We start from the raw sequence: 24,275 nt of genomic DNA, 5'->3' as shown, positions 1-24,275 counted from the left end.
ATGTTAATAATCTGAGCTAAATGCTAAAGCTGCTGTTTCCATGTGGGTCAGCCAGACGTCTTCCTGTAGCAGTTTTTTTCTCCAGTTTCTAAGAGTCTTTTGAAGCACTATTACTATGGCAAAATATATATTACACTGTTATCTAGTGGTCAGAGTTTAATCACAACGCAAAATGGACCAATTCTGACACCAATCTTTACATATAAGGTAATAATTAAGTATCAATACTTTAGTTTTTTTTTTTTTTTTATCGATACAGTATTGCAAAAACGAAATATTGTGATACTTTGATATATCAATATTTTCTACTTCAGAATGCATTCACTTTATGAGTCCTAATGAGAGATGGGGGAGTCCTAATGAGTGGTTTGGGTAGTTGGCTGTGTAAATTTAAAAAAAAATGTGATAAAAAAAATAAAATAAAGTAATTAAATACAATTTATCCAGATTAATATGGATAACAGCAGTCAGGACCACTAGAGCACAGAGCAGGTATTAGTTCAGAAACAACACATATAAATCATGAAAAAATCACTCCTTTATAACCTGCAATTCTTCTGTAAAAGATTCCCATCTAAAAACATTCAATGTCCATCATTTTTGCTTTACTGGCTCCATAATAGCGCACCCAGCTTGGACCCCTATTACAGCCACTTCCAGTGTAATTTGAAGACGAATGCTCAACTCTCGCAGCGGCTACAGTGTGTTCCACTTTCATTTCAGCCCAAAGCAAAATATTAGCTGCATTTCTTGGTTGTGAACAATAATCATTTACACAAATGCACATTTTCTCACATAGCGGCGGAAAGCTATTTAAAAGAATGGAATTGGAATGAGAAAATAAAAGCAAATTCATGCTCTCAAACAAACGCTGCTCCCTCCTCAATAAGGTTATCTTAGTTCTGATTGGACAATAAAACATAGAAAATACTGTATCTTTGGGCTGGAATATTTCCATGGAAAGCCACAGCCAATTAAATGGAACCGTATTCTTTTATATACATATATTCAGTACATATATATCATGTAATTAATATATAAACAAAATACTCTGTAAAGAAAGAATGTAGGTGCTCTTATATATGGAGCTGTTAACTTGCGGTTTCTGTAGATGGAAACTGTGATGAACTAATCCTGTGCAACAGAGGAAACCCTTACTCTTCCTTTTCTGTTGATGTCCTGATGAGTGCCAGTTTCATCATGATAACATTTTTAATGGTCTTTGCAACTACTCAAATATTCACTATTCACTGTATACCTGTAACTCTACCTCTTCACTACTTTACTTTAACTGATGCTCTCAAACACTTTATTAAGAGACAAGAAATTCAAGTAATTAACTCTTGATGAGTTCAGCACAGCTGTTAACTGAAAGCCATTTTAGGTGGCTACAGTTTTAATAAGTCGTTATAAAGTGAATTTTGAGCAACAATAGTAAGAAAGAAGGGTGTTGCACAGGAATCTACACAAATTTCTCTCTTGAAAACTGTATTTAGTAAGTAAACCATTTTTTTTACTTAAAGTAAGCTAAAATGTCCAATATTGTTTTTAACAGTGTGGTTACCAGCAGCCTTAGCAGCGGTTAGCAGCGCTTAGCGCTAGTAAATGCCGCCAGACAGCGCTATACACTGAGATATCAGCTATCCGCTATCAGCTAGCGGTTTATCCAACCTAGCTTATTTTAACATGGTAAACATGCAAATAAAGTCCGATATACTAACATCTGAACTGTGAAAGAGCTAGCGCTTAGTGCAGTTAGCGGCTAATGCTAATACTGCTCCAGCCTTAGTGCTGGAGAAACTTCACTGAAACTCCTGTATAACTCTGTACTTCAGCAGATTGGCTTTACTGCTCCTTAATACCTGAATGGTAGAATTCATACATAAGGAGCACCAGATTATAAGGCGCACTGACGATTTTAGGGAAAATTAAAGGATTTTAAGTGCTCCTTATGGTGCGAAAAATATGGTAACTTATAAAGCTGACTGAGAAAATCTAAGCAAGAGGTGCTACTTTCAAGAATGTAAAATACAAAACATATTCTGGTTTATTTAACACTTTTTGCTTTACTAAATAAGCAATTTAGATTCAAATCCAAATGAGCTCTAATGCAATTAATCCCTCATACACTCATACACTAGACGTTCAGATATCTACTGTAAAACCCACTTAGAAAATTGAAGGGTGAAGAGGAGCAACCTCTCAGTGAAAACCCTGATTTTAAAAGAAGAAAAAGAATATTGAATAAGCAAAAGAGCTTAAAAACCTTTAGATTTCCAGTCTGTGTGTTAATCTGGTTCAAGTATGTAATTAATCGTACGTCTGCCTTTAATTTCTCTCATTGCTCCACTAAATAAGTGCATTCAGAGAGTTTCTTACCTTCAGCAGCAGCTCTGTAACCTCGTAGTGACCGTAGGAGCAGGCGTTGTGCAGAGGAACAAGGCCACTGAGCACAGAAAACAAAATAAAAGACTCATATTAATAACTGACTCTTTCTAGTATATGCTGCCCATTTATAGTACATGCATAAGCTTCATTTATTTCTTTATTCTTATTTCTCTTTTATTTATGTAGTACAATATAAATGAATACAAATACATAAAAGGGAATTTTACGTTTTCCTTTAAACAGTATTTTTCAATATTCACATGAGATTTACAGCAGGACATGAAAAATTAATACAATTTATAAAAATATCAAATAAAAACAAAATCAAATCCACTCCTGAAGAAATCATAAAAAAAAATAAAAATAAAAGATGGACTATAAAGGATAACAATTTGTTTAATTGCTTCACATTTTAGCCTGTGTGCATATGCTTTTATTCTGAATTATTTTATTTCTTCTTAATTTAATCTTATATTGTTTGCTTGGTTTTATAATTTGAACTTATTTTGTAATTATGTGAAGGCTCGGCTGCATTGAAAATGAGGGTCACCCTCAATGAAAACACCCCAACAAGTTGCCAAATTAGCAGTTAGTAATCAAGTATAACATAAATTAAAACAAATTGAGCATTTCTTTCTGCAATCCCTGTTTCTAAAAAGCACAACAAAAAATCTGCTGCTTGATCTTCATGTCATTAACGTTAATTGAAAGTTTTATATATGATGCAAGAATAAAATGCTTGATTTTCAGAATTTACAAACTAAAATATCTCCAAACAAACAAAGCAACAGCTAAATAATACTAGCTTGAACATTTACAGACTGTCCTGGTATTGTTTCATGTATTACCCTGCAGGTGAAAAATTACCTTATTTATGGCACTATAAGTCGCACTGGATTATAAGGTGCATTATGTGACACTAGTAAGGAACAGGGGTGTCACCATGTTTTCCTTCTAATTCAACAGGTCTCACATCTGGGGGCTGATATACTCACTTCTGAATGGCAAAATAGTTAGCGCTTAGCATGTTTAGCGGGTAATGTTAATGCTGCTCCAGCAGTGTTAGCTGGGGTTTGCAGCAGGCTAAAGGCCTAAAATACTCACCTACCAATGACAAAAGAGCTAGCACTTAGCAAGGGTAGCGGCTAATGCTAATACTGCTTCAGTCTCAGTGCTGGAGAAACTTTACTGAAACTCCTGTATAACTCTGTACTTTAGCAGAGTGGCTTTACTGCTCCTTAATACCTGACTGGTAGAATTCATACATAAGGAGCACCAGATTTTAAGGGGCATTGATGATTTTTGGTCAAATTAAAGGATTTTAAGTGAACCTTATTGTGCAAAAAATATGGTAACTGCTACGTAACGGTGCTTTTTAGTAATTCTGTGCTAAAATATCTCCAAACAAACACTATTTTACTCAAACTGTCCATGATAAACTGCAGAATTGGAATCCAGGTAGTTGATGTGTATTGTGTAAATGTTACGACAAGTTTATAGTTTAGTACAAGCTGCAAAATGGAATCTAAATTATATAATTATATCCTATTCGATATGATACTGAATCAGATCAGTCCCATCTCTACTAATTACATTAGTAACTAATAGAGCTGGGCGATTAATCGATTTTATCGATTAATTCGAATTTACAGTTAAGGACAATGTGTTTTTATGAAAATCGATTTTCTCTGAGTTAATTTTTTTAACCACAGACGCTCCCCTGAGCTTAGCCCCACCCCTCTCACCTCACCTCGTCCACAGTGTCTGCCTCTTTATAAAAAGCTATTCAACAATTTGTCTATAATAGGTTTGAAAATAAAGAAAACTTAAGAAAGCTAAAAAAAAAATAATAATAAAATAAAAAACTGCTCTTATAAAAAACTGATTTATGTAATTTACGTAAAAATAAAGTTATTTTGAGACGTGACTGCCTATTTAAAAAGCAACAGAAGTTGTTCATTTGTTGGAGTTCATTTGTATAATTTCTAACATATTTAGAGTGTTTTTAACTCACTTTTTTCTCTCTTTGTGTTAATCCTTTACAGCTTCCAAAACATGTATTATGCAAATTAGACGATAAAGTCATTTAGCGACTTCTAGCGACTTTTAGGAGATTTTAGTAGGGGAAAAAATCGATTTAAATAGAAAATCAGCCATATCGCCCAGCTCTAGTAACTAATATTGGCCAGTATTGTACTATTGGTTGGGCTGTGTGTTTTAAGGCACTAATGAAATAAACAAAACATTAATATATATTTATTTTGCGCAGCTCTAAAACCCTGAAACATATAAATGACCTACCCTTTGTCTTTTGCGTGAACGTCCGCACCATGCTGGAGGAGAAGCTGGACGATTCTGACTCTGTTGTATCCTGCTGCCAGGTGTAAAGGAGTCGACTGCAAAGCACAAGAAAAGAGAAAAGGAAAAAAAAAAGTTCAAAAACACAGAAAAACACACATTTGAAACATTATAATGGAAAAATATATATATTATAATAACCACCACTCTTCCCAACAACCCAACACTGCATATGAGGCAGTGAACAGTGAACAAACAGCATCTACATGGCTAAATTCACACAGCAGGGAAAGTGGCCTAAATTCAATATTCTCACCTAGGCCTATCAATTTATCAATTTTGGTTCAAACAATATACAGCTCTGGTAAAAATGAAGAGATCACTTCAGTTTCTGAATCAGTTTCTCTGATTTTGCTATTTATAGGTTTATGTTAAAATATTCATAATCATTTAGAGCATTTATTTTCAGAAAATGAGAAATGGCTGAAATAACAAAAAAATTGATGCAGAGCTTTCAGGCCTCAAATAATGCAAAGAAAACAAGTTCATATTCATAAAGTTTTAAGAGTTCAGAAATCAATATTTGGTGGAATAACACTAATTTTTAATCACAGTTTTTTTTCATGCATCCTGGCATCATGTTCTCCTCCTCCACCAGTCTTACACACTGCTTTTGGATAACTTTATGCTGCTTTACTCCTGGTGCAAAAATTCAAGCAGTTCAGTTTGGTGGTTTGATGGCTTGTGATCATCCATCTTCCTCTTGATTATATTCCAGAGGTTTTCAATTTGGTAAAATCAAAGAAACTAATCATTTTTAGGTGCTCTTATTTATTTATTTCCAGTTTCTAGAGCTGTATTGTTGATGGAATAACTGTGATTAACAATATTACTTATTTAAAGTGCATTTTGTGGGACAGATATACTGACAAAATTATAGCATAATTACACTGATTTTGTAAATCAATTAGATTTTGATTTGTGAAATCTTGATTTGACTCTATATTGATTGATTTAGGGATATTTCTGTTATATTCACATGTAGCCAAGCCGTCTTATGGCCGTTTTTAGCCAATTTTATCCCGCATTTTTTTTTTTTTTTTTAAGTTGACGTTTTATCCAATCAGAACAGTGGGATCTAACACCAACATACAACACTGCTATCTAGTAGGCTTTAGTAGTAGGTTTTAAACACAACTAAAAAAAAAAGCACTTCTGAAACAAATCTTTATCAGGGTTCATACACTTTTTTCATGATTTTTCCATGTATTCAAGGCAAATTGTCATGACCATAGAATCTTAAAAACATCTGAGCAGAAATGGACAATTAAATGAAAACTCAACTAAAACTATAATGATAAAAAAAAACATTTGTAAGCAATGATGCTACAATCTTCAGATGGCTTTTCTTAATCAATGAATGGAAACACTCATTTGTAGATTGCAAATTTCCATGACTTTAACTAACAAAACTTTCTGGGTATTTCTTTTTTTTTTTTTTTTTTTTTTTAACTTATCCAGGCCTGGAAATTGCGATTTTCATATTCCATGACTTTTCCAGATTTTCAAACTTTTCATGTTTTCTAAACATTCAATCAATAATGCAAAACATGGATTTGGGCACTTTTTAACCCATTTTGTTTATAAACATTAGATTAATGTACACTGCATCAAAACTCAGGAGCAACTGGCTACAGACATCTAGGGCTGCAACTTATGATTAGTTTGGTAGTCGACTATTCTGATGATTATTTTTTCGATTAGTCGATTAGTCACCGATTATTTCTAAAAACATCAGAAACCGCAGAACATGAGATTTAAATAGCATTTAAATATCTAGATGTTGTTTTAACATGCTAAGTTCAGTCAACAATTAAATTTGTAGTCGAAAAATTTAAACAATTGACATTGTCGATTATATCGACTAATCGTTGCAGCCCTACAGACTTCACTGAGTAACTGCAGACCTTCAGCACTTCAGCTTTCAATAGTAACAGCAGTTTAAAAGCTCTCGAAACTCAATATCCAATAATATCCAGGTACACCAAACCTGAGAACAAGTGCCTGAGAAATGCCTTCATTATGCAACTCTAACAGCTGAACTTATCTAGTGCTGAGATCAAAGACATCCCATAATGACCTGAATAATCTGGCCCTCATAAATTGTTCATTGTCCTAATCAAAAATTAATCAAATTAGCACACCTCGTTGAGAGTAATTGAGGCAATTATACAGTCACCAGCTGAGCGGGATCAGAAACGCCCGTCTAACGATTCAGCAAAGAGAATTAGCAACTCGCTTCTAAAAACCTTCCTATTTCTCACACTGGGTTCATGTTAGGGGAATCAACCATAGCTGCTTTTGGGCGCCGAGTGGTCCAACGGTCTAAAGCACTGCCACTATGATCAGGAGATTGCTGGTTCGAATCCCGGTTGTACTGCTTGCCATCAGCTGCCAGAGCCCTGAGAGAGCACAGTTGACCTTGAAGGCTAATTTGTTGGCCACTGATCTACACCGAATCTTGATGCTTCAACTATCTAAAATCTAATCACGAAATGTACATTGAGAGTCAATCAGTTGTGTTTGAAGCCAACGTTCAACAAACAAATGAAATAAATAAAACAATGAACAAACTTAAAAACGTATCATGGCACACAGTGTTAATTAATGTGTACTAAAGCAGCACAGCAGTGATGCATACAACTTATCCAACACAAAAAAAGGACAAAAGCCCTATCCGGACAGGATTAGTTTCTTAGGGAAACGTCTGTGAAAAATATTTCACACTTTTACTCAGTGATAAAACTCCTGCATCCGGACTGCAACTAAAAAAACAGGAAGACCAGTGAGTTTTTTAGGCTTTCTCGGTCTGAAATTGCGTTCAGTAGTTCAGTAGCTCCTCCATTTCCACTCGCTGTTGTGTTTTACATGGATCTCTGTGGAAATGCATGTTCAAAGTGTAATTACGGTGCGCAAAAGTTTATTAAACGCGATTGCTGTTTTTTTTTTGTTTTTTTTTAGAGGACGTCTGAGAAAAAACACGTACAGGGTCGTTCCAGACGGGAATAAAATCACAGAGATCCACTATAAAAGAGGAAATTACCCCAGAACCCCCTGAGAAACTAATCCTGTCCTGATAGGGCTAATGAGACAGTTTGTGCACTGGATTTTTATCATGATGCAGAAAGAAATAAAGCAAGGGTAGCAAACTCCACAAAACTCTCAAAAAAACACACACAAAACAATAAATCTGGCCTTAAAAATTCTCAGAAATGAGTTCACCTACAGATGTGTGTCTCAGAAAAAAAAATACAGCGATGCATCAATAATGAGAGCACAATGCGCGCGCACACACACACACACACACACACACACTCCACAGCTTCTTATTGATCAGGCTGTTTCTGCTTTGGCGAATTGACTCTCCAGCCAAACACAAAAGACCAAAAACTACAAATTAAAGCAAAATCGATAGCAAAGAAAATGGGAACATCGCACTGGACTCAAACCATTTTGTTTGTCTGGGACGGCAGACGAAATGCAGCAATGCAGCAATTCAGCAGGCTTCTCCTGGCATGCATGCAAGTCATACAAAAGAATGCCAAAGAAAAAGAAAAAGGGAACTGTAAAGATCTGCATGACGGGGTGGTGATGTGAGGACACTGCAGTCATAGTTGAGGGTGCAAAAAAAAAACTTAAAAAAAATAAAACAAATAAAATAAATAAAAGAAACAGGCGGCAATGAGGTGCTCTGCTTCTCCTCTAATAAACAAGGCTCTGCAGCACCATGGTTCAACCATCATCCTAACATGGCACAATGCTAATGGTAATGATTTGGCACGGGAGCTTTGATGGGTATTTGGCGGGTGATTGATGAGATGGGATATGAATGGGATCAACCAAAAAGACCCAAATCCAAAAAAAAAAAAAAAAAAAGTGCACAAAGAAATTTAGAGCCAGAGAACTGATGAAGAAAAAAATGTAATAAATAATAATAAAAAAATGAATAAAAAAGTAAATCAAAATCAAAAACACATGATGAAGTAGTGCAGTCAATCTAAAAGCTGTTGAAAAACAACTTACCAGCATTTTTTGAGATGTCGACTGAAAGACAATGTCGCCAGAACCACAAATAAAAGAACAAAAAAAAAAAAAAACACAACAAAACAGAAAACAAAAAACACAAATAATGATATAATGAGAGCATCATGTTAGGGGGTTTCGCACCAAGCTTCAGGAACTTGTTACAGTATATTCTGTACATTCTAATTAAACTTATTAAACAACTTTGCCTACATAAGTGATGAAACAAGATGTCTTCTTATTAGGGCTGGGCGATATAGATAAAAAAAAATACAATATAAAAAAACAATAAATATCTCTTTATTTTTTTTAGCTGAAAGGTGATAAACAATATAAATGCAATATATGATATATATCTCAATATTTATTTAGCTAAAAGTCGATATGGACAATATATCTCTTTTTTTTGTTTTTTTGTGAAAGGCACTATATGATATATATATATTACAATATTTTTAGCTAAATAGTGATATATGATAGATATCTCAATATATATATATGATATATATATATATATATATATATAAATACTATATATAATACTTTTTATATTACTGCACTTTATTTAAATTTGCCTGTTTTTGATTAATGGTAAGAATAAGTTTTTAATTCATTTGTTCCTTTTTTCTATTTAATATTGGCTCTGCGCATGTGATTAGGACCCCCTTGTTAATTTGAAACAGAAAGGGTTAAAAGCACACGGCATGTTGGAGCTAGATAATATTAATATATATCGAAACCAAACCGAACCGAAACTGTGGCCCAAGAACCTCGATACGAACCGAACCGTGGCCACACTGTACCGTTGCATCCCTCGTTCAAACCTTGGTTCTTCATGGCGTCTCCATATCACACCTACTACTACTTTGGTTCAGACCAAACGAGGTAAATGGGAAAGCACCCTTAGGTTGGCAAGTACTACAGAACTCTGTTCCCCCGGAGTTTTCCCGCCTGTCTGCTTCCTGTGAGCTGTGTGTGCAGAGCGCAGTGAGCCGGCGAGGCCGGGGACTCTGTACTGCGACAGTGATCAATCGCAAACGCAACTTCCTACACCGAGAGGAAATGTGACCAGAGAGGGGCCGTCATCCATCATCCACTTCCTCCTCCAGACCCACAACCAGTTCTGGCTGTCCGGACGGGATGGAGCGTCGAACGCCGAACGCCAGGCCGACTCGCTTCCAATTCAAACTCATCAGACAACTGCAGCCGACAAACTCTCGCGACCCGAGACAGCGGCCCTTACTCAGACTGTCTGAACCCAATCCGTATTAGTGTAGAACAGACTGTCCTCACAGGAGGTCAAACTGACCCAGGACTAACCTCTCAATGAGACGCTTTTCCACTGAAGAACAGTTTTTTTTATAAATGGTTACTGAATGCTAGAGTAATACTGCACTTCCTGTTTGGCAATGTGTTGCTGTTTCACACATTGTGTGAAAGGATGAACACATGACCACATGCCTCCTCCAATACATGCACAGTCAGACTCCGCCTCTTTTTGAGCTGCTGCTGATGCAGCACTGCTAAGTAGCATCACAGCGCCAACACTCAGAGGAAAGTGCAGGGACTCGGTTCTTCTACATCAGCTCACAGACGCAGCCTTGTACTGATCCACATCACCCTTTTGGAGTGATGAGGGGAAAAAGAGCCACCCGGAGAGAGCAAGACCGATTGAGCTTTCTCTGGGCTCTGGCAGCAGCATGAGCAGGATTCGAACCAGTGACGGTGCTTTAGACCGCTGTTCCACTCAGGACCCTTTTTGCAAGTTGTTTTGATGAAAACGCAAACGCAAATTAAAACACTGTCAAACTGCTCAGGTCTTATTCAGCCTGATGTTAAATCAGTAAGCTAACTTCTATCAAATTTGAGATTTGTAAAAATGTAAAGTGTGAAAACCCAAATCCTGAATAATCTAAAAGCTTAGCCAACAAAAGCCCGGGGTGGAATATTTTACAACATGGAGTAAAATTGCTGTTAGCCAATTAGAGGCTATATGTGTGTGTGTATATATATATATATATATATATATATATATATATATATATATATATATATATATATATATATATATATATATACAGTCATTTTAAAAACAAAGGTGTCTGCCTATTCCTAGCTATAACAGCTTCTTGCTGCTAATGGTGCTGCAAACATAGAGATATTAGAACAGCAAATTCAAGTATTCATCTTCTTATTTACACAATGTTACACCAAATAAACACACAATTAGAACAAGTGAAAGGTCAAGAAAGCACCATAATGCTCAGTGCAATTACACAATCTCCCCAAAAAACATACAGACTGTCTCTTTAAGACTTTTTAAGGATCTGCAGACAGCCTCGTAACTTTGTTGACAAATCAGTGCAGCTCTAGTGAGATGTCATCTCTGGTGAACGGGCATGGTGGTGCATCTCCAGAGGGAGGAACCAGCAGCAGAGGGCTGCTCCTCACGAGGGCTGAGTCTGAGTGGACGTGGCAGGACGACCTTTTCCCAGCTCCCCCCCGAGGCACGGGAGTGAGTCAGCCACAGACACACAACAGGTCCACAAACGCCTTCTGGAGCTCCAGCCAGCCAAACCCACAACGCCAATACAACACAAATCAATGAGCAAACTGAGCGAGACTGACGCTACGCTAACCTCCACCTATATTAAACAAGCAGGAGTCAGTCCATTACCACACGCCACATACCAACCTGACCTATGAGGAGGAAAAGGGGCAAAAAGGATCAAATATAGGGATATATAGCTGATTATTCAAGAAAATAAGTGAAAAGTAAATTATTTGCATATAAACTGCATATCAGAATGCTACTGTATACAAAAACAGCAGGGAAACGACAAACGGCAGGTTTAAGTTCATTTTTACTCTTTACCTGCAAAAACAGTCTGTTTTTGAGCTGTAAGGTACATTTGCAGTGCTACTATAATTCAAATTAGCCTTAGCAGTGATATTCTTATCATAAATCTACCACAGTACAGCTATTCTAATCATGGATCTACCTCAGTACAGCTATTCTAATCATGAATTAACCTCAGCAATGCGATTCTAATAAAAAATTTACCTCTGCAGTGCTACTATAATCCAAATTAACCCTAGCACTGCTATTTTAATCTTGAATTTACCTTAGTAAAGCTTTTTTTATCATGAATTTTCTTAAGCAGTGGTATTCTATTCATGAAATTATCTGAGTAGAGCTAATGTCATCATGAATTTACCTCAGCACAGCTATACTAATCATGAGTTTACCTCAGCAGTGCTATTCGAAATAATGAATCTACCATAGCAGTGCTTTTCTGAATCATGAATTTACTTCAGCAGTGCTATTTGAATCACAAATCTACCTCAGCAGTGCTACTATAATCCAAATTAACCCTTGCACTGCTATTCTAATGATAGACAATTATGAATTTACTTCGGCAGTGATATTCTAATCATTAATCTAAATCAGCAGTGCTATTCTATTAGTTCACATCACTGCTGGGATATTAAATATGTTTTTGTTCAATAAACCATAATTTTATGATTGTTTTTTCCTTTAAAAAGCACCAAAATAAATGTATGCAATAGTAAAAAAAAGAGTGTCAAAATGAAAGAAACCATGGGAAAAAACAAACAGTTTTAGGAATTCGATATTTGGCTCTCGGACAAATGTTTCATCTTATTTTGGATTTCAGCCTTAAAAAAATTGTTGCATCTCTATTAAAAAGAACAACAGGAAGTTCAAAGAGGGCCAGACGAGAATCTGTAGTTAGAACTGAGCCAGTGCCTCTGACAGATGGAACTGGGGATGATGTGCTAATAATACATTTACCTCAGCAGAGCTATTCTAATCATAAAATGACCTCAACAATGGTATTCTAATTACAAACAGACCTCAGCAATTCTATTCTAATCAGGAATTTACCTCAGCAGTGCTATTCTTATCATGAATCTAAATCAGCAGAGCTATTTTAAATCATGAATCTACCTCAGTAGAGCTATTCTAATCATTTTTGTGATAGCTTTTTCTTTAAAATCACAAAGACACATTTACACAATAGTAAAAAAAAAAAGATGCAAAATCAATGAAACCATGGGAAAAACAAACAGTCTTAAGAATTCGATATTTGGCTCTCAGACAAATGTTTCACCTTCATTTGATTACAGCCGTAAAAAAAGAAACGTTGCATCTCCATTAAAAAGAAGAACAGGAAGTTCAAAGAGGGCCAGAAGATAATCTGTAGTTAGAACTGATAGCATGCGAGAGAAAGCGATAGAGAGAGAGATTGTGAAATGGTTCAGTGCCTCTCACAGATGGAACTGGCGATGGTGTGCCGACTCAGCCCTCAATCAACACAAATCCAAAGCCAAACAAGGACAGAACGCAATCCTGAAGCGTTCCCGACTAAACGGAACTGATTTAGATGCAGAACAGCCACAGAGCCGATTCCGTCGCATACGAGAAATTAGCATTGTATATCAACCCGGGAGATGCGAGAGGGGGATGAGCGCGAGAGCTGTGGGCCGGCGAGAGGTGAGGCAGTTGCTTGCTTGCATCTCCTGGTCATGTTTTTTTTTTTTTTTATCACGAGTAGGAAAACATTTCTTTGTCCTCGTTTCTCTTTCTTGCCTTGTCTTGCCATAGAGGAATTGTGACCTGTAACCATGCCAACAGAGAGCGCTTCGCCACATCTGTTGCCATGGTGGCAGGAGATGCGGGTGCGTGCTATAACTAGTGACAGTATAAAATTGGTTTAAAAACAGCTTCAGGAACACAGTCGGGTTCACCTGAGCACACCTGAGTTACAGTGATTCCCGTAAGGACAGGTGAGCTAAACATAAAACGACTGAGCAGATCAATAACAAATTATAATAATTTTACTACCTGCACAATCGTTCTTATCTTTACAAACTGGTTGTTTTCGTACGCAAATTTCACGTACATGTTACAAGAGAAGCATTGCTGAAGCAAATGTATGCCTAGAATAGCACTGTAAAGGTACATTTATGCCTAGAATAGCACTGTTTAGGGTAAAGGGATGATTAGAATAGTACAGCTGAGGTAAATGTATGACTAGAGTAGCACTGCTGAGGTAAAGGGATGACTAGAAAATAAATGTTAAGGTAAATTTATGCAAAGAAAAGCACTGCTGAGGTAAGTGAATGATGAGAATAGCTCTGCTTAGGTAAGCATATGACTAGAGTAGCACTGCTGAGGTAAACATATGCCTAGAATAGCACTGCTGAGGTAAATGTATGCCTAGAATAGCACTGCAGGCATAAAATCAAGTCTAGAATAGCACTGCAGGCATAAAAGTAAGTCTAGAATATCACAGCTGAGGTAAAAGTATCCCCAGAATAGCACTGCTGAGGAAAATATATGACCACAATATCACTGCTGAGGTAAACATATGCCTAGAATAGCACAGCTGAGGTAAATGTATGCCTATAATAGCACAGCTGAGGTAAATGTATACCTAGAATAGCACAGCTGAGGTAAATGTATGCCTATAATAGCACAGCTGAGGTAAATGTATGCCTATAATAGCACAGCTGAGGTAAATGTATACCTAGAATAGCACAGCTAAGGTAAATTCGTGATCAGCTACTAGTATAGGTATAAAATTGGTATAGTTACAAGCTTTAAAAACACCTCCTGGTTCACCTAGACACACCTGAGTCAGAGCGACGGGGGATTTTGTACCTTTTTTTTCTCAGTTTAAGGTAAAAACTCTGGATTCTCAGGAGGAGCAAGGCGGGCTGGAAGTAAACAGTCGTGGAGAGTCAGGCGGGGGGGTTGAACATACAGAGACTGAGCAGCTACAGGCCGAGCAGATCAATAAGACATTATCTCACTCCCGGCTATGCTGACGTCCCACTACAGAGAGGAAATACAGCTCTCGCCCGTCCTCCCCGTCCCCCGTCCACGTCCCTCACACTGCAAATTACACTGCATATCACCCCCTTTAATAAAGCTGCTCAAAGACCCCCTGAGGAGGACACGGAGGGTCTTCTCTGGCTCTCTCCCATTAACTGAAGCCTCAGTGGAGCACAGGCACCTCTAACCACCCAGAGACCCCGGCTCCATGCTGCTCACGCCCCGGACCAGACCCAACCCCCTGAGACACTCCCAAACACAAACAGCACCATGATCTCCAATTACACCCAATAAAGAAAAGAGGAGGAGAAAATAACAGAGAAAGAGAGAGAGAGACAGCAGAGCAATAGAGAGAGAGAGATACAGAGCAAAAAAAGAGAGAGAAAGAGAGACACACACTTTTCTTTCTTATCTTCTTACAATTTATATATATATCATTATTGTACCCTTGTACAAATTATTATTAATTTTTTTATCATATACATATTTTAGTATGATAATTTTTTTTCTCTCTTTCTTTGCATTTTTAAAAAATCAGATTGTATGTATACATATGTATATATATGCACGTCTATATTTGTATGTTGTACCCATTAATCTATGTCTGTACTATTTATCTGAAATGCTTTGACAATACAAATGTAATTTTGTCATGTCAATAAAGCAAACTGAACTGAACTGAGAGAGAGAGAGGAGAGCGAGAGAAGAGAGAGAGAGAAGAGAGAGAGGAGAGAGAGAGAGGCAGAGCAAAGAGAATATAAGAAAGTGAGAAAGAGCAAAGAGAGAGTAAGAGAGAGACAGGCAGAGCAAAGAGAGTGTAAGAGAGAGACAGGTAAAGCAAAGAGAGTGTAAGAGAGAGACAGGCAGAGCAAAGAGAGTGTAAGAGAGAGAGAGAGCAAAGAGAGTGTAAGAGAGAGATAGGTAAAGCAAAGAGAGTGTAAGAGAGAGAGAGAGAGCGAGGAGAGTGTAAGAGAGAGACACAGGTAAAGCAAAGAGTGTAAGAGAATGAGAAAAAGCGAATAGAGTGTAAGAGAGCGACAGGTAAAGCAAAGAGAATATAAGAAAGCGAGAGAGCAAAGAGAGAGTAAGAGAGAGAGACAGGCATAACAAAGAGAGTGTAAGAGAGCGAGAGAGAGAGAGAGAGAGAGAGAGAGAGAGAGAGAGAGAGAGCAAAGAGAGTGTAAGAGAGAGAGCAAAGAGAGTGTAAGAGAGAGACAGGTAAAGCAAAGAGAGTGTAAGAGAGAGACAGGCAGAGCAAAGAGAGAGAGCAAAGAGAGTGTAAGAGAGAGACAGGTAAAGTAAAGAGAATATAAGAAAGCGAGACAGCAAAGAGAGAATAAGAGAGAGACAGGCAGAACAAAGAGTGTAAGAGAGAGAGAGCAAAGAGAGTGTAAGAGAGTGAGAGAGAGAGCAAAGAGAGTGTAAGAGAGCGACAGGTAAAGCAAAGAGAATATAAGAAAGCGAGACAGCAAAGAGAGAGTAAGAGAGAGACAGGCAGAACAAAGAGTGTAAGAGAGAGAGAGAGAGAGCAAAGAGAGTGTAAGAGAGCGAGAGAGAGAGCAAAGAGAGTGTAAGAGAGCGAGAGAGAGAGCAAAGAGAGTGTAAGAGAGAGAGCAAAGAGAGTGTAAGAGAGAGACAGGTAAAGCAAAGAGAGTGTAAGAGAGAGACAGGCAGAGCAAAGATAGTGTAAGAGAGAGACAGGCAGAGCAAAGAGAGTGTAAGAGAGAGAGCAAAGAGAGTGTAAGAGAGAGACATGTAAAGCAAAGAGAGTGTAAGAGAGAGACAGGTAAAGCAAAGAGAGTGTAAGAGAGAGAGACAGGCAGAGCAAAGAGAGTGTAAGAAAGCGAGAGAGAGCGAGGAGAGTGTAAGAGAGAGACACAGGTAAAGCAAAGAGTGTAAGAGAATGAGAAAAAGCGAATAGAGTGTAAGAGAGCGACAGGTAAAGCAAAGAGAATATAAGAAAGCGAGAGAGCAAAGAGAGAGTAAGAGAGAGAGACAGGCAGAACAAAGAGAGTGTAAGAGAGAGAGAGAGAGCAAAGAGAGTGTAAGAGAGCGAGAGAGAGAGCAAAGAGTGTAAGAGAGAGAGCAAAGAGAGTGTAAGAGAGAGACAGGTAAAGCAAAGAGAGTGTAAGAGAGAGACAGGCAGAGCAAAGATAGTGTAAGAGAGAGACAGGCAGAGCAAAGAGAGTGTAAGAGAGACATGTAAAGCAAAGAGAGTGTAAGAGAGAGATAGGTAAAGCAAAGAGAGTGTAAGAGAGAGAGAGACAGGCAGAGCAAAGAGAGTGTAAGAAAGCGAGAGAGAGCGAGGAGAGTGTAAGAGAGAGACACAGGTAAAGCAAAGAGTGTAAGAGAATGAGAAAAAGAGAAGAGTAAGAGAGCGACAGGTAAAGCAAAGAGAATATAAGAAAGCGAGAGAGAGCAAAGAGAGAGTAAGAGAGAGAGACAGGCAGAACAAAGAGAGTGTAAGAGAGAGAGAGAGAGAGAGAGAGTGTAAGAGAAAGCACAGTAAGCATAATGCAGCAAGAGAGAGAGAGCAAAGACAGTGTGAGACAGAGAGAAATCAATGAGAGGTTACGAGAGAGAGAGAGAGAGAGAGAGAGAGAGAGAGAGAAAGGGAAAGAGAGAGAGAGAGGGGCACAGCTAAGAGAGTGTAAGAGAGCGAGAGAGACAGGTAGAGCAAAGAAAGTGTAACAGAGCAAAAGAGAGAAAGCAAAGAGAGTGTAAGAGGGAGAGAATGAAAGAGCAAAAGAGAGAGAGAGGGAAAGCACTAAAGCAGCAGCAGTACTCGAGGCGAACACACAGCGCAGTCTGTGGCTGGATCTGTGCCGGGTTCGCCCACGCCGGTACGGGGGCACGGATTTACCCTGCTGGAGGACTGCGAACAAAAGGCAGCACATATTTCTTAATCTGCAGAAATATGAAGAAATCTTTCATTTAAAGCAGCAGCATATTGACGATACTAACCAGCGCACAGATCACATCCCACTCCTTTTATCTCTCTCTCTCTCTCTCTCTCTCTCTCTCTCTCACTGGCTGGCAGGCTGGCGTGTCCGTGACGAGCCGCGACGGCGCTCCGACTCCGGGCTATTCCTTATCGTACGGAGCAAAGCGCTCGCAGTAAATATACACCTCCTGTATTTAAAAACGCTTCACCAACACAAGTCCTCTCTGCAGGTGACAGTCGGCACCACCGAGAGATGAGGCCATTATTGTCAGCAATTACTGTATAATTTATCACTGTCAGAACTGAATTTACATCAACTACCTGCACCTCCAGGGGCTTTTCTTCTAAAATATCTATTTCCAAAGCCCACCATCCACTAGAAGAGATGAAGATTTTGCAGGCAGCACTTCTACAGCCTCCTGCTACAGCTCTCTCCAGCTCCAGAACATTTTTAAGTCAAATCAAAATGCCAAGCAAATGTTACCTCACCTCAGAAGTGGCCGAGGTGCGCAACCCCATCCAGAACAATTACTTAAAGCACTCTACAGATCAGCGGCTAATACGCTGACATTCAGGGACGAATTCAGTAATCGTTCTAATCTTCATCAGAAAAGGCCATTTGCCATTAAACACTTATGAAAAAAAATAATGCACGCTAGATTGCTGCAAAACTCAGCACTCAATCTTAAGACTTAGTTCCTGCAAAACGAACGTTGCCTGTCGTCTATACTCCCACCTGTTCTGGTTCACGGACCTAATTTTGAACCGTTTGCCGTGTTTCTACCAAGAAAAGTACAGGGGTTGGACAATGAAACTGAAACACCTGTCATCATTTTAGTGTGGGATTTTAGGTTTCATGGCTAAATTGGAGCAGCCTGGTGGCCAATCTTCATTAATTGCACATTATTGCAGCAGTAAGAGCAGAGTGTGAAGGTTCAATTAGCAGGGTAAGAGCACAGTTCTGCTCTAAATATTACAATGCACACAACATTATGGGAGACATACCAGAGTTCAAAAGAGGACAAATTGTTGGTGCACGTCTTGCTGGAGCATCTGTGACCAAGACAACAAGTCTTTGTGATGCATCAAGAGCCACGGTATCCAGGGTAATGTCAGCTCAGCATACCACCAAGAAGGAACAACCACATCCAACAGGATTAACTGTGGACACTGTAAGAGGAAGCTGTCTGAAAGGGATGTTCGGGTGCTAACCCGGATTGTATCCAAAAAACATAAAACAACGGCTGATCAAATCACGCAGAATTCAATGTGCACCTCAACTCTCCTGTTTCCACCAGAACTGTCCGTCGAGACAATAAATTATTGTGCTCTAAAACCAGTTTCAGTTTCATTGTCCAACCCCTGTATGTTCTGGAACCAGTAACGCTTGTTCAAGTGGGAACTGAAGAATACTAGGTGATCTTCAGGGAAAACCATGATCACTTCTGGTGGAAAAGCTCTCAGAGAGACAGAAGGGAAGGTGCTTTCTTGTGAGAGACCAGATAATAACCCACAGAGCATCAGAGACAGAGAGCAAAGGCATCAACATAAACAAGAAAGGACATCACAGACCGGCTTCATCAGCGCGGCTCTCTGTTGTTGGAGATTAAAACGAATCAGGAGGTCTACATTAAGCACTTCCAGCTCACGGTTTTATTCACAGATCCTCTTGCTTCAAGCGCATGCCGAGTGTGAGCTGAGGAAAAGTGAAGGCGATGTGGAGAGAGAAGGAAAAGGTCGATTGTTCTCCATGAAGCGACTGTGACATGACTGATGGGATTTGCAGCAGGCGTGGAGTAAGTGATTGTTTTTTCCTAAGGCCTCGCAGAAGGCGTCAGGATAAAGTGTTCCACTGCACTGTGTTAACGACATACACTTCACAGAACTTCATTATAGTCCGGCTACGGCGAAACCAACCAGATCACAAGCACTCCGGTGATCTTTCACGCTCACACGCTTAAATACTCACATTCACACCAGGGAAAATAATTCAAGACAATTCAAAGCAAATCTAAGGTTTTAATCTGAAACCATATAATATATATATATATATATATATATATATATATATATATATATATATATATATATATATATATATATATACACACAACATACAATATATATATTGTGATTCATTTATAGCAATTAAGGGTGGCTCTAAAATTTCATTGCAATTTTTTAATGATAACAATTCTTGGAAATATTCTTGGTGAGGTTAAAGAAAAACACTGAAATTTTCAAGAACCAACCAATAAGAAGATTTTAGCTTAATTCACTACAAAAAAAAAAAACAGTTTCACTTTTTATCATATCTAGACAAAAAAATGCATTTTACTGCTGTGTATATCTCCAAATGTTCCTTCACTCAATATTAGGCTGACACAGATATCAAACCTTCTCCCATTGGAGAAACTCACTTTTAAAATCCACAGTAGATACTAAGAATTCTGTAAAATTGGGGAATCAATCTGGAAAATACTGGTCGATCTGTGATATTTTTTATTTTTTTGCATCATATTTGTATTTAATTTTATTTTGCCCTGTCTGTTACTCTTATTTTTTATTTAATTATTTAAAAAAGTTTCATACATTTAGTAGAACCAAAAAAACTAAATTGACAGTAACTTACCAAGAATATGTTTTTGTATAAAAAAATAACTAACAAAATAAATTAAGAAAAATAAAAGTAAGCAACCATAAAAATCTTCCACGAAACTAAAGTGCAGCCTATTTAGTGCATGCATATAACCTCCAAACATCATATCTGCCAACCTTAAAATAATTTTATGAGTACAGTCAATGCCCTCAACTCAACACCCGCACTCACAAGATAACACCTCCCTACTTACATACACAGGTGTGGGTGGTGTCATGCTCCCAAACACAACACTCTATACCCATTTTACTTACAGCTATTCCATAACTTTGGGCATTCTTTTCCTGAAATTTGATTTGAGAGAAAAATCTTGGTAATAAAATCTATTCAATATATATCACAATATATTGAATTGTAACCCCTGTAAAATGATTCATACAGTTCCTGCCAATACACAGCCTTAATGTGAACAGCCTGTGTATATTCTGTTTTATATAAGTATATATATATATATATATATATACAGTGAGTCCAAGAAGTATTTGATCCCTTGCTGATTTTCTTTGTTTGCCCACTAATAAAGACACTATCCTTCTGCACTTTTAATGGTAGATATATTCTAACATGGAGAGACAGAATATCAAGAAAAAAAACAGAATATAATTTTAAAGAATATATTTTAATTAATTTGTATTTCAATGAGGAAAATAAGTATTTGATCCCTCTTGCCAAACACACTCAATACTTAGTGGCAAAGCCTTTGTTTGCAAGCACAGCGGTGAGACGTTTGTTGTAGTTAACCACAAGTTTAGCACACACACCAGGGGGAATTTTGGCCCGCTCTTCTTTGCAGATCCTCTCTAAATCATGAAGGTTGGTGGGCTGTCGCTTGGCAACTCTGACCTTCAGCTCCCTCCATAGATTTTCAATCGGATTGAGGTCTGGCGACTGGCTGGGCCACTCCATGACCTTAATGTGATTTTTCTTGAGCCAATCCTTTGTTGCCTTTGCTGTATGTTTAGGGTCGTTATCATGTTGGAAGACCCAACCACGGCCCATTTTCAGATCCCTGGCAGAGGGGAGGAGGTTGTCCCTCAGGATTGTGCGGTACATGGCTCCATCCATCTTCCCAGTGATGCGGTGAAGTAGCCCTGTACCCTTGGCAGAGAAACACCCCCAAAACATTATGCTTCCACCTCCATGCTTGACGGTGGGCACAGTGTTCTTGGGGTCATAGGCAGCATTTTTCTTCCTCCACACATGGCGGGTGGAGTTGAGGCCAAAAAGTTAAATTTTGGTCTCGTCTGACCACAAAACCTTCTCCCAATAACTTGGTTCATCTTTCAAATGATCATTGGCATACTTGAGGCGCGCCTCCACATGTGCTCTCTTCAGCAGGGGTACCTTTCGGGCACTGCAGGATGTGAATCCATTGTTGCGCAAAGTGTTGCCAATTGTTTCCTTGCAAACTGTGGTCCCAGCTGCCTTCAGGTCATTTGCTAACTCCTGCCGAGTGGTTGCAGGACGATTTCTGACCGTTCTCAGCATCATTGCCACCCCACGAGGCGAAATCTTCTTTGGAGCACCGGGCCGAGGTCTGTTGATTGTCATGTTATACTCTTTAAACTTTCTGATAATTGCACCAATAGTTGTTACTTTCACATCCAACACCTTACTAATCTTTTTGTAGCCCATTCCAGCTTTGTGAAGGTCAACAATTCTGACTCTGAGGTCCTGTGACAGCTCTTTGGTTTTACCCATGTTGGAGACTTGAAATCTGTGTGATCTGTCTGATTCTGTGGACAGGTGTTTTTCACACAAGTGATTAGTGAGAACAGGTGGCTTCAGGTCAGGTAACAAGTTGATTGGGAGTGTCTAACTGGTCTGTAAAAGCCAGAACTGCTAATGAATACTAAGGGATCAAATACTTATTTCACTCCATGAAATACAAATCAATTAATATATATTCCTTAGATTTATTTTCTGGATTTTCTTTTTAATATTCTGTCTCTCCATGTAAGAATACATCTACCATTAAAAGTATAGAATGATCATGTCTTTATTAGTGGGCCAACGAAGAAAATCAGCAAGGGATCAAATACTTCTTGGACTCACTGTATATATATATATACCATGGTATCCAGGGTAACAACAGCATACCACCAAGAAGGACCAACCACATCCAACAGGATTAACTGTGGACGCTGTAAGAGGAAGCTGTCTGAAAGGGATGTTCGGGTGCTAACCCGGATTGTATCCAAAAAACATAAAACCACAGCTGATCAAATCACGGCAGAATTCAATGTGCACCTCAACTCTCCTGTTTCCACCAGAACTGTCCGTCACCACAATCAATTATTGTGCTCTAAAACCAGGTGTTTCAGTTTCATTGTCCAATCCCTGTATAACAGAGAGAGGAGAGAAACATGCATGAGTGTGGAGTACGGTGAATAAAAGTGGACATTCCTTTTTATTTATATTTTAATTATGTTTGGTATCACGGAATATAACATAAATCTGGAACGTACAGCACAGATCATTAACACTGAAGCCTCTGAAGAAATCTCCAAACACTTCTTCTCCATTCAGACTCCACAATAAAACCATGAAAAATGAATGCAGAAAAGCTTCAGCGCTGCGGCAGAACATCATCCAGAGAAGTGTTGATGTACGGCCTCTCATTATGTTGATAATAGGTATGCATATGGTGGAGTCGTACTTTGATTAAAACCATCTTCTTTTGCCTCCAATATTTTTTTTAAATGGAGCCAATTCTTAATCAGGTTTAATGTGCGTTTAAATGCATCAATTGGAGAAGTTTCTTTCCTTTGTCCTTGGCTGGAAATCTAGTTTTTATCTATATAATAAAGGATTTTATACAATATAATACTTATTCCTGAAACAATCATACAAAAATTATGATAATAATTGCATTCTGTAAGGAAATAGAGTATTTTGGACCAGCTAAAAATTTGGACATACTTTAAATTCTGTGTTTTTTCATTATTTAAAATGTTTTGCATTGAAGATTAATACTAAACTCATCCAAACTATGAAGAGAAACATCGCTGTCCTATGAAAAACACTTCTCCGTTTTTGCTGATTTTTAGTTTACTACATAATTTGAACAGACAAACTGTCTCTTACACTGCGCCAAAATTTCCTGATGAACGGACCAATAGAAACTCTTCAAAATGACCTGAAATAAACTCCTTTTACATTCACTTCCATTGAAAGTTTACAAGGTTTTTTCTCTCTCCTGTAAAGTTGCTGTTTTGGAGATAAGTGTTTTTTTTTTTTTCATTGGAATTATTTAGTATTGTGATATTATTTTATAGGCATATTGTCCACCCCTAATCTCAACTTTTTTAAAACAAACGATAAAGAAATTCCTAATACAGTATCAGTGTCTTTATTTTCTATGAGGACAGAAGCACTGAGAGCTGGTTTGCACTCATTAGGATCTGCAGTATCCGGGGACGGTGCGCCAGCGTGTCCCCTGGAGACGACAGGAGGGTCAGGGACGGGAGCAGAGCCTCGTCCCCGTCCCCACTGGGCCGTGTATAATCTCCTCATCATCTCTCTAAAGCTGTGAGACACGCTGGCCTGTCCCCCTCCTGCCTGACAGAACAGAGACGTCCCCCTCTGAGGATCACTCACACCCCTCATTTACAGAGCTGTGGGGCTTTCAGGAGCTCAGACACACCGGTGGGCTGAGGGTGGAGAGAGAGATGGAGAAATGGAGAGAGGTGGAGATGGAGAGATAGAGGTGGAGGGAAAGAGTCTGTCTGATGTCTTAAATCAGTCACAGATTAAATACTGCAGTCAGTATAGTAGGGGGAAGCGATGCAGCCTTAAAATATCACAATATTTAATTTTTTTGACAATAAAAATATTCTCTGCGATATAAAAATACAAGATGTTGATGATTGTTGTCTTTCTCTCATTTGCTCTGTCTCTCCATATCCGTCGCTCTCTCACGCTCACTCACAGTCTCTCCCTCTCACTGGATCTGTCTCTCGCTTACTCGCGCTGTCTTTCTCTCACTTTTGCCGTCTCTCCCTTATAACCTTCACTCTCTCTCAGTCACTCTGTCTCTCCCT

General features: G+C 38.4%; 1 protein-coding gene across 9 annotated transcripts in view; it reads right to left on the bottom strand.

The window, feature by feature from the left end:
* Nucleotides 1-24,275, bottom strand: part of tnksa (tankyrase, TRF1-interacting ankyrin-related ADP-ribose polymerase a) — a 164,634-nt gene that overhangs the window by 61,622 nt on the left and 78,737 nt on the right. For 8 of the 9 annotated variants that reach the window (XR_007425061.1, XR_007425064.1, XR_007425065.1 and 5 more), the window contains 3 exons: nt 8,770-8,790; nt 4,690-4,784; nt 2,380-2,446 (listed from right to left, as the gene is read on the bottom strand). Coding sequence is in view for 3 of the 9 variants with exons in the window: in XM_049466375.1 (XP_049322332.1) it covers nt 2,380-2,446; nt 4,690-4,784; nt 8,770-8,790 (183 nt within the window). In the remaining 6 variants the exon portion in view is untranslated. The remainder of the gene's footprint in view (nt 1-2,379; nt 2,447-4,689; nt 4,785-8,769; nt 8,791-24,275) is intronic. The other variant, XM_049466374.1, reaches the window with a different exon arrangement.

Source organism: Astyanax mexicanus, chromosome 17 (genome assembly GCF_023375975.1).
Source record: "Astyanax mexicanus isolate ESR-SI-001 chromosome 17, AstMex3_surface, whole genome shotgun sequence".
NCBI classification, from domain to species: domain Eukaryota; kingdom Metazoa; phylum Chordata; class Actinopteri; order Characiformes; family Acestrorhamphidae; genus Astyanax; species Astyanax mexicanus.
Note: the sequence above shows the minus strand (reverse complement) of the source record. Positions and strands in the feature narration are given on the sequence as shown.